The sequence below is a fragment of the Myxocyprinus asiaticus genome, chromosome 4 (genome assembly GCF_019703515.2).
Source record: "Myxocyprinus asiaticus isolate MX2 ecotype Aquarium Trade chromosome 4, UBuf_Myxa_2, whole genome shotgun sequence".
Classification (NCBI taxonomy): domain Eukaryota; kingdom Metazoa; phylum Chordata; class Actinopteri; order Cypriniformes; family Catostomidae; genus Myxocyprinus; species Myxocyprinus asiaticus.
In genome coordinates this window covers 26,167,585-26,179,520 of record NC_059347.1, presented here as the reverse complement: position 1 = coordinate 26,179,520, position 11,936 = coordinate 26,167,585, and the positions used below count along the sequence as shown (strand labels likewise).

The 11,936-nt window shown below is 37.4% G+C and overlaps 1 protein-coding gene across 2 annotated transcripts in view; it reads left to right on the top strand.

The window, feature by feature from the left end:
- The first annotated feature begins 674 nt into the window (after nucleotides 1–674).
- Nucleotides 675–11,936, top strand: part of LOC127440187 (versican core protein-like) — a 51,912-nt gene continuing 40,650 nt past the window's right edge. Inside the window, exons 1-5 of one of the 2 annotated variants that reach the window (XM_051696647.1) lie at nucleotides 675–858; nucleotides 2,263–3,853; nucleotides 4,451–4,625; nucleotides 6,317–6,444; nucleotides 7,394–7,687. In XM_051696647.1, the coding sequence (XP_051552607.1) occupies nucleotides 3,502–3,853; nucleotides 4,451–4,625; nucleotides 6,317–6,444; nucleotides 7,394–7,687 (949 nt within the window). In that variant the 5' untranslated portion in view covers nucleotides 675–858; nucleotides 2,263–3,501. Of the gene's footprint in view, nucleotides 3,854–4,450; nucleotides 4,626–6,316; nucleotides 6,445–7,393; nucleotides 7,688–11,936 lie in introns of both variants that reach the window. The other variant, XM_051696646.1, reaches the window with a different exon arrangement.

Here is an 11,936-nt window from a genome sequence, read left to right as displayed (position 1 = left end):
CTCCGTGTGGAGAATGCAGTGGAAAACCATGATATCTGCCAAACAACTGTAGAGACAAAAATGAATGTGGAAATAATTGATAGCGTATTATCGCTTAATAAAGTGTGTTAAGATGGAAGTAATTGATGACTGCGAAGAACAACAACCTAGATCATTTTTACTTAGATTTTACTTCAATTTGACTTTAGTTTCTGTGTGCACTAGACATGATTCCTCATTCACTGCGCACAGCTCCAACAGTCATCCAGACCGACCGAAGGAGAAAATAATAATATTAATAATAATAATATTAAAACTTTATTTTTATTTTATATTTAATGGTCTAATAAAACATTCGAATTGGGAACAAACAAACAAACATTGATCAAAAGTTTGCTGTTTCGATTAAACGTTCAAGTGCACTTGATAACTTATGGATAATTAGAATTAGTTGTAAATATTCCGCTTTTACATTAATTTTAATTGTATGTATTTATTTTTTTTCAACAAAAAGTGTCTTCTCAATTTGGGACACATATGTGACGTGTGTCCCACTCACTTTCCCCGCACCTCCCTTCTGTGATGTGATGTCCACTCACTTTTTGGGGTGGGCAGAGAGCCCCTCCTCTAAATCCCTGACGAAGTCATTTAGGGTGTAAAATGGATTTGAATTTGCTGTTAGCTTTCTCATTTCGTGTCCGGATCTTTACCTGACCAGAACAAGCAACATACGGTCCAGAGAGTTTGTTCAAGCGGAGAACGGGACACTACACATCCTTTAACTGACATAAAGACACACTTGAAGGTTTCATATGGACTCATTGTGAACTGGGATTAAGTCAAATTTATTATCGATTGGAATTATAACTTTCAGGAAAGGTAGGCTACAGTATTTTATTCTGTCATTTGTGTTATTTATTCTGTTCTCTACAAGTTTGCAAAAAAAAAAAAAAAAAAAAAAAAAAAAAAAAATACAATAAAATAAAAAATCCGTGTAACATGAAGTTATGCTTGGGTGGTCAGTCAAGTCGTCCATTCATTCATTTAAAAACTGACTGTTAGCTTTATATGGAGTCACTTTTGCCGTTATATCACGACTTATACATGTTAATTAAAATGCATTTGAACATTCTGGCCATTTATTACCATCATACTTTATTATTTGCATCACTTCAAGTCGATATCGAGAAAATAATATTCAATATTGGTACCTTTCGTAGGTGTCACGGAAGTATCCGAAGTTTCCATGACTACTATACTAGAGAATTATCGCGTGAACAGTTGAGATGATAGTACCAAAACCTCCAAAAATATGGAGTTATCAATCCTTCACATCACTGATGCTGACTATATACACTAGGCAATATTATCTGTATTCACATTCATTGCAATGCATTTCCTACTGGACCAACCAGGGACCGGCAAATCTAATTATGAGACACTGGAGAACTGGCAACTCTATGGAACAAGATAAGAGATTTTCAATTGTAAAAATGTAAAAATGTAAAATTGAGAGAGAGAGAGAGAGAGAGAGAGAGAGAGAGAGAGAGAGAGAGAGAGAGAGAGAGAGAGCATCGTGCGCGTTTGAATGGATGACTGGTTGGTTAGCCTATAATACATGAAAGCCTCATTTATATAAAAACTTAAGTAGCTTCGATTTAGTCTAGCAAGAATGATGTTGCCCGTTAGACTTGTTTTTAATGACGAGAATTGGTAGGTTTCCATGTTGTCGTAATGAGGATTTTCTGAGGAAAAGTCTTAGTCCTAATTAATTTGAGTTTTAATAGCTCCAGCCTAAGTGTTTGAAGTCCACGAACAACGTTGAACGATGAAACGCCCTACACTATCAAACAAAAAACAAATATGATACAGTAAATAAATGAGACGTTCCACATACAAAGTGTATCGTCCTTTAGCTTTCACTGTTTCTTTATTTTGACGATATCTCAAATCAATACAGACCAAACTGTGTGTTTTGGGTTGTTTTCCGTCACCTTTTCATCCTGATATGGTCAGTGGGTCTCGTGAACCCTTTAGTGGTGGTGCGGTGGCAAAAAGTTTGTGTCACCACCGCAGGGGATTGTAGCGACGGCATACCACCCACCCGAAAGAAGACATTCCCTTATGGCTGTGACCACCGCAAAGTCAGACGAGTGAAACGGGCAGATACGTGAGCCTTGCTAGACCGCAAATACGTCAGTCAATCAGCTCAACATAGAACTAGTTATAGAGAAGACATCTTATCCCATTACTGATTAAATGATTTTTCTCTTCACCTCCTAGGCAGAAGATGTTGCTAAATATAAAACACATATTTTTATTAACCTGCACATTCTACACAATGATTGGACCTGGTAAGTTTTTATGCATTTTCTTGAAATGCCCTGTATGTACTAATGATCTTAAAAGTGTTGAATTTTACTCTGCATGTTTCAGAGTTTCTTTTGGATGTGTGAATGTAAAATTGGTTTATGCATGTGAGCTTGATGTTTGTTTGTAAAAGACTGGGTGACAGAGTGAGAAAAATGTCTAAGCTAAAATGTGTGTGCGTATATATGTTTGTCATTGTGTCAGTTTCTTGCTGTTTTACGTAGAGAAAAAGTTCACCCAAAAATGAAAATGTTCAAACCCATTTTACTTTCTAACTTACATGAAACACACAAGTAGATGTTAGGCAGAATGTTATGGACTGATAACCTCAGTCTCCATGCACTTTAATTGTTATATTAAAATAAATAAATAAATAAATGTGTCAACACGCTTCATAATTTCTCCTCATGGGTTCCACAGAAGAAAGAAAATAATATGGTTTTGAAATGACATGAGAATGAGTAAATGCTGACAGAATTTTCATTTTTGGGTAAATTATCCCTTTAATGGTCAATTCAATTTCAATTCATGCAATTCAGGAGATGCACTTAATTCATTCAATCAAATCTAAAAAAAAAAAAAAAAAAAAAAAAAAAAAAAAAAAAAATGTGTTGGTTATCTTAACTGTAAACATTTTTTTTTTTTTACATTTTATGTTCTGAACTGGTCAAACTGTGCTGGGGCTTGATCTTGCATTCCCACAAACTATTGTCTCCCAGCTGTCTCTAATGGTTTACTTCCAGGCACCAATACCTTTTAATTAGGGTGCTCTTGTTGTCTTGTGCAAACAGATGGCTTGACTTCATCACTCTGCAGGCCATTTACACACACGGAGGTGTGCTATCCTTAGGGATAATCCCACCTGTCCAAAGCATTTCTCACATCATTTGTCAGAGTATATGATGATTCCACTAGTTTGACAGTTACAATCCTTTTCAGGTCTCCCATTTAGTGTTAAATGTTCTTCTATAGGCAAATTGTGCCTCACCAGTAGACTTCAAATAAAAAATAAATAAATAAATAAACAAACATGCAATTCAATAATTCTTAGCACAATTATGATAAACACAATGAGGCAAGATTTAATGTGCTTTGCAACTGTGTGTATGTCTTAATCCTTTCATCCTCACAGTCTCTAACACAGAATTGGTGATGCGTCCTGTCAGCGGCTTACTGTCTGGGAAGGTGACCCTTCCATGTCACTTCTCCATCATCCCCACTGTTGCACCATTCAACAACACAGCCCCAGGGAAAGATTACTTGCGCATCAAATGGACCAAAATTGAGAGGGAAGTGGAGTCGACTGTTCTTGTTGCCCAAAACGGCGTCATTAAGATTGGTTCGGGTTACAGAAGTCGCGTATCTGTACCTAGTCACCCGGAAGACATTGGAGACGCTTCTCTGACAGTGGCGAAGCTAAGGGCGAGCGATGCTGGAATTTACCGTTGTGAAGTCATGTATGGGATTGAGGACACACAAGACACAGTCAATTTGGATGTTGATGGTAAGATTTGGTAGTGTTATTTAGGTCCTGGGTACTTCTAACTGAGTTTAGCTTTCAATGACATTTCTTTCTTTCCTTCTTTCTTTCTTTCTGAAATGTTCTTAATTTCTTCCCTCTGCGTGGATACACTGTGATGCTGGGATACAATTTGCTTTGGGAGGCTGATTTATGTATAGGCCATGTGAAAGGATGTGATGGGTCAACCCTGAACTGCTTTGGCTCTAGAAACACAGCACCACCCTGCTTTCAGCTAAGACACACTGCCATTTTAATGAAATCCATTACTCATTTAATTTCTTTCAAAGAGACAATTATGGGGATAGATGGAATGTCCCCTCATCCGAATGAATGCCCCAACATTACTTGGTTTATTCATTTGTTTATAAGCAACTTGCAACCACCTTCTGCGTATACAAGGCTAAAGCAGTTTGAGTGGCTACATATCTATAGTAGTCTCTGACATCAATGACAGTAATGCATTACACCCCCATGTAATTAAACTGACATGGTTAATGTAAATGGATAGAATGGTGTTTGTACATATCCATTCAGGACATATAAATTGTTGTTGATAATCTTGTTTGTTCCTTTGAACAGGCGTGGTGTTTCACTACAGGTCCAGGGTCAGCAGATACACCCTAAATTATGCTAAAGCTGTGCAAACCTGCATTAATGTTGGCGCCACAATTGCTACAGCAGAACAGCTGAGAGCAGCTTATGAGGATGGTTTTGACCAGTGTGATGCTGGCTGGGTAGCAGATCAAACAGTGAGGTAAGAAGCAACACACACAGACACAACACAAGACTCACACAAACTGTTCACATACACAAACTGAAGTGGTTGTGCTTCCATTTCACCTTCTGGCAAACTCTAAACTAAATGAAAGCAATAGTTCACCCATGATTTATGCACCCTAATGTTTTTCAAAGCCTCTTTGTCTTTCTTTCTTATGCTGAACACAAAAGCTTAAAAAAGGACTAATAATAGGGCTGCATTATTTGTACAAAAAGTCATATTGCGATTATTTGTAAAAGTATTGTTATTGAGATTTGAACTGCGACATGGTAAACTAATAATTTAACCAAAATTTGATAATGTTTTGGCCATGTTCTACTGCCAATAAACCGACTTTCACTATTCTTTAAGGGTTCACTCTTGAGTCCTCTTAAAAAGAACCAAACTCAGACCTTTTCACTTTAGCCACAAACAAACAAACATATAGCCTAAATAAATAAAACAGTGAAACAAATAAAAAAAAAAAAAAAAACCTTTGTATTCATATTGCACCTATCAACTGTGTACCTATTTTGTCCACTTTGTGATAAAGAAGAGAAAATAGAGAAGAGAGAAAGAAAAAGTGAATGTTTGTGGTCTCAACAGGTGCTACTGTTAATGTAGTTTGCACGGAAATCATTTAATAAAGATGTTTGAATTATACCTCATCTTTTATCCTGCATTATTATTATGATACCTGTGCCCGGTGGAGACTGAGATGCTGCTACTGCAGAGGATATTAAAAACCACTTCACCCGGAATGTGCCGATTTCCCTGCTTTGCCTGAAATTAACACGCCCAGCACACGTAAGCAAATGGAACTGATCTTGGAGCACATCTGTTACTCTGAGCATGAGATGGAGTTGTGGAACACAGCACCGCTCTGAAAAAACTGTATTAATGCACTAACATAATACAGACAGGATACAGCATCGCAAATAAAGTTTGAAGTAAGCGCCACATGCAAACTATTTATTTATTTCATTAAATCGCAGCTGTTTTCAGTTTAATAATCACACAAGGTCATTTCACGATTTCGATTTAAATTCGATTAATTGTGCTGCCCTAACTAATAAGTATCATAAAATGAGTTCATGTGATTCATATGTCATAAGTGTTCTAAAAGCATGCAATAGGTTTTGGTAAGAAACAACCAGAAATATATGTTTTTCATTGTGCCACTGTGAATGAGCTTCTCTCATGCACTCATGAACGTATAATGGACACGATCTTTCCGAAAATTTCACTGAAAAATTACTTACATTTCGTTTTTTTTTTTTAACAAAACCTATGGTATTGTAGGCTGGAAAATTATGCACATACCGCATGGACTATTTTTGTGTGTGTGTGTATGTGTTTTAGCTTTAAAGTGAGGCATTATCCACTGTCATTGTATTGAAAAGAAAGGCCGAGATATTCAATAAAAAGTCTCCTTTTGTGTTCCACATAAGACAGAAAAACTTACTGGTTTGGAATTAAATGATGGTAAGTGAATTATGACATAATTAAAAAAAAATTGTGAACTAGTCCTTTAAGAATTGGTACTAAACAATACATCAACATGTTAATATAAAATGAAAAGGCAAAAGCTTTATAAATGATAATTTTGTATGTTTTTGTAACACTTGGACAATGATAAACTTCTCCTCATGAGAATTACAGTGTTGATTGTGTCAATCTATCTGCAGATATCCAATCACTAGACCAAGGCCTGGTTGCTTTGGAAATTTACCTGGAAAGCCTGGTGTCAGGTCATATGGCAAACGCAATCCCACAGAGACTTTCGATGTATACTGCTATGTGGACAAGCTTGAGGGTATGTGTTTCACTACGTAATTTCTTACAACTTTAAATAAATGCGAAGATTTTCAACAAACCTTGTTGCTGAAGGCCATAAATTCGGTGGTATTATAAAATATGTTTATAAGCAGTAGTTTATCTGTTTTATTTGCTCTGTGTTGACACATTTAATGCCGTTTCAGACTGCGGTCATGACCAAATATGCATATCAGTCATATTGGCCATGAACATCTGTGGTATTAAGCATTGAAGGGGAAGCATTCAATAATTCTGCTGCCACAGAAAAGAAGTTTAAGCTCTGCTATTAATTAGCCAACAATTTTCTTTCTTTCTTTCTTTTTATTCTTTTATTTATTTTTTTAAATCTAAGTTTAATGTTAATTTAAAAAAAAAGGGGAAAAAGGTGCCATTTGATCTTTGATGCTTGTTTGACTTGTGTACCTACATTCCCCTAAAATGCTGTTTAGAATGTTCTCATTTTAAAAATGGTATACCTGTATATAAGGCATAAAAAACAGCTAACATCAGAAACAGCTGGCAAATGGATTTCTGAAATAAAAATTATTTTGTAAGTTGTGGTTTTTAATATGCCTCATTCCCTCATGAAAGAAGATTTGGGGATGTCTTTACTGTTTTACTATTGTAAATTACTAAGACGTCATGAAAACCTCAGCACTATGTTTTGAAAGCAACACCCAGTGTTGGGCAAAAACTCTCCCTTATTTTTATTTTCAATTAATTTACCACAGTGTGGTAATGGTGATGGATTTTTTTTCTTAAATAAATAAATAAATAAAAATGGATATTAATGAATATGCTGTAATCATGTTATTTCAGGTTTTTCAGGAACTCCTACCCACATCTAAAATCTGGGTTTTGTTAAAGTGTTGTTTTTTATGAGTCAAAATTTAGCTAATTTCAGATATTATTATAATACTAAATCTGTCTTTTTGTTTTTGCTTCAGGTAATGTTTATTATGCCTCTACAATGCGTAAGATGACCTTTGATGAGGCCAAGGCTGAGTGTGAAAGTAGAAATGCAGTGCTGGCCTCACCCGGTCAACTCCATGCTGCCTGGAGACGCGGCCTGGACCGATGCGATTATGGATGGCTATCTGATGGTAGTGCCCGTCACCCTGTCTCAATACCTAGAATTCAGTGTGGTAGTGGTCTGCTGGGTGTCCGCACCATGTACCGCTACCGAAACCAGACAGGCTTCCCGGATCTCAATATGAAGCTAGGAGCGTACTGTTTCAAAGGTAAAGACTATATACTGTGCTTATGTTGTGTTTATGGTGCCATAAATGAACACCTGAGTGGTTGAGAACATAGAATAGCAGTCATTTTGCCAGCTCCTCTGCACGTTGAAGTAATTTCTTTCAACATGTGCATTATCAAGCCCCCACCCCATGACACACATAGCTATTAACAGTCCCTGGGTTACTGTCAATTTATGAGCAGTAAATCAAAGCAGGATATTTGTTAGAGTGTACCTCTACACATAGTTGAGTTATTTTTATAGTGTGCCACTTTTTGTTAATTGAAGTTTCTTTAAGTTGAGTGGCAGAGTATGGAAAATTTTACATGAGAGTAGCTCATTCTCTAGTGATTCACTGACCTCACTCTGCTGCATTCTGGGATGCTGCCTGTTTCTACAGAAACCAAACTGTGCTTGGTTAACAAGAGGGTTTAAAAACTCTGAGTTCACTTAGCCACTGTAGTGTTTCATGGCTAAAATTCCATTTGATAAAATTACAGATGCTTGTCAGACTTTGCTATGTGGTGTTGTAGGTACTTGCACTTCAAAAAGACTGAGACAATGTTCCAGTATTGCCATCAGCTTAGATGATCTCATCATAACAAGATTATGCAAACAGGCAGCCGGGTAAAAAGAATATGCTGTGCTTGTGTCCCCTGCCAAGCATCATAATAAACTTAACTTGCAAAACTTCCTTGGTCAACAAGCATCACCAGAGAGCTCACTGGTCAACCAGCTCCTTCAGCTAAGGTTTGCTGGTCCACCAGTTGGACCAGCACCAGACCAGCGCTAAACAGCATAAACCAGCCTGGAACAGTATGGAAATTCATACTGGGCTAAACTAGTCTTTTCAGCAGGGACCAGTATAAGCTAAATGTAGTATTGAGATGAGTTTTAGATCACAGAATATTCCTTTCTTTTTATAACATTTTGTTAAATAACACATATTTGCAGCAACTCAGATGCAAAGAGCAGATCTATAGCAATCAACAAACATACAAAAGTGCTTAGGTGTTACCTGACACTTTTTCTTGTTTGCCTCTTTCTACTGTCAGACTCCCCTCTTCCTGTCATTCGCACCAGTGCTTATCTGAACAGACATGTAGATAAAGGAGAGAGCTACTACTAGAGCTCCAAAATCAGTGGGTCTCGCTAACCCCTGACCTGGGGGGGGGGGGGGGGGTTATCTTTTCAACTGGGGCTAATTTAGACGACCTACTCCCTGCCAGGCAGGGCACTCACCTAGAATGACAGCCATCGACTGCTGTGATAAGTAATGGACCTGGGGTTCACCCTAAATTGGACACTGTGACCTCTCTGTTTGTTTGGCCTGTTTCAACTCTGTCAGTACTCTCTGATCCATGTGAGATTGAGTGCTGTTCAAGTGTCTGCTCTTACGTGGTGGGTTTTCCCTCACGTGTGTCTGCCCTGTAATGACTATGAATGTTGTGACAGATCTGCATAAAATCACATAGAATCCATGGAATATGATGACAAATGTTGTTTTTTTCACACCTCACCACACCTTCTTACTTAATTGGGTTCTACCTAAAGAAATAAATTAAGACATTCACACATTCTAACATCCCATGAACAGTCAGACAATGCATCATATGGATGAGGGGCATTTTTCTGAAAAGGAAAAAGTACCTCATGACTGACAACACACATAGCTGAATGGAGAGGACCTGTAGATAATGCAGAACAGCTTGAGTGTTGGCTGTTGGCCTATTGTTTTAAATAAACGTTTAATGATGACGCTTTCCAGTGTGTGCGTTTTCCCTGTGAACACATAGGCTAATTGAAAGGGCTAAGCCATCATTAAGACCATGTAAGCTGTTCAATATGAATGAAATTCAATTTACAAAGTAATGGTTAGGTTGTAAGAACCATTCTGACATTTTTCAGATAAAAGTAATCTGAATAGCTTGAGGTCATACAAATGAGTTAATCTGATGTGCCATTCACTGTTAACATTTAAATATTTAAACCCAGACACTGCATACATTGGAATATTCGAAGAGCTGTCTGTATCTCAAATCACTTTATTGTCACTCAACCATATACACAAGTGCAACAGTGGGTGAAAGTCTTGGGTGCAGTTCCGAGCAACATAGCAGTCATGACAGTGATGAGACACATAACAATCTACATTAAACATCACATTTACACAACACAATTTACAAAACTAATATACACATAATTACACAACACAATATACAAATAATAATATACAATGTACAGTATACAATACACACAATATAGAATACACAGTATACAATAAATATAATATATATAAAATATACAGTAGGTTGTATAGTGTTGTATTGACATTCAGGCTGTCGGTTGAAACATCTAGAGTTGAAAAAGGACAACAATCTGTGGAAGTCAATGATTTAAAAACCTTTTACAATCATAGTAAGGAATATAGGCTGCTAGAGGATTCTGATAAACTGCATCTTCACAGCACCACCTTGTTTGAGGAATACTAGGATGATGTTTAATAATAATTTGATTCTAATAATTAGAAATTATAAAATGAAGCATAATGTCCCAGTAGATTAACTAACAGTGCAAGCTGCTGTGACAAATGCCCCTAGTAAATATTTATCTGGAGATCCTGTTTACATAGTCTTGGAAATATACACTTATGGAATTAATGATTGTAGATTGTCCCAAGTGGTCCATTTAGCAAATCTGTGTTATTTTTACTTGGCCTTTTTTTCTTTTTTTCTTTTTTTTTTTTTTTTTTTTTTTTACATAAGCAGTTAAACAATTTAATGTTTTTCTAAACTAGAGGAATCAGATTATCTGACGCTCAGTCTTGGTGGATAGTGGTGTTTTATACTAGCTGATCACTTTGGGACATCTTTGTTTTGTGGAAAACATAAACACAATATGAAGTGCATATTGGATTTAATTCACTCTAATCTACTCATTTTAGGGCAGGGTGTCTGTAATACAAAATGTTGAGTAAACATTATAAATAAATATTGACAGAATATTTCTATTTTTTCTTTTAGGTTATAAGCTTTTATTCAACCAGTCTTCTTGGGTGGATGCCACAGTCAGGGATGGTACTACTACAGCACCCACCACCAAATTCTCCACCACAGCCCAGACTCATTTTCCTGACTCTAGCCTCTCTCAAGTGCCTGGAGTGTCACAGACCACCTCTGATGATGACCAGCACCTTAAAAATACTTTTCAAAGGCAGGCCCCAACAGATGCCCCTTCTATGTTTTCTACAAGCGTGGCCCCACCACGAATAAGCCATGTCACTGACAGTCTAGAATCCATCCACACACCATATCCAGCAGTGTTAAGTGTGAAATCTGAGAAAAGTTTCCCAGCAACCAAACTTCCAGAGTTTGATATTAGTGATTTTGGAACTGAGGAGGCTGATGAGGGAGCAAAGGTTCTTGGAGATGTAGTCCATGGAGAACCTGCTACCTCAGAGGCACCAATGGAGAAAACAGAAGATAAGAATATCATTGAAATGGGCACCTTTCTACCTGACAATGTTCTCTCAGACTCTCCAAGCACAGAACCCATGTTTGCAGTTGGGAAAACAGAGGAAGCTATCCTGGTAGGGGTTACAATAGACAGAGTTTCTAACCTCGAGGACACTGCAGTCGTCTCTAGTGTAGAACTAATGGTGACCAGTATCCCTCCAGACTCAAGACTCCAGACAGTGAAAGTGTCAAAGCCCAATACTGAACAGACTATGGGAATGACTGAGCCAGTAACATCAGTTAACATTGATGAATCATCTTCCCACAGCAAATCCATCACCCAAAGTGATGATGATAAATTCCAAACCCAGATTTTGACTCACAAAACTAGTGAGACCAATACTGGCAAAGAAGAAACTGAATCACCTGTTTCCACACAGTCATCGTTCACAACAGCAACAAAGGGTACTTTTCTAGAGAGTGCTAAGTCTACTGTGTTCTCTGAGTATGACGACGAGATTATCACTGAAGGTGTTGTTATGGCAGAACCTCCACTTCTGCTTACAGAAAGTTCCACCAGCCCAGAACCAGAACTTTTAGAGACCTCCAATGGAGTGACGGGCACTACAATCACTGACTCTACTATTACATCCACTGTTTTTATGTGTCACACACAACCTGGAGAAACATCAACTACAGGAACCTCGAAACCAACACACAAAGAGTTACAATCTTTCACTAGCTATTCAGAAAGTGGAACAGTGGAATCAACAGGCCATGTTACCAAGTCACCAA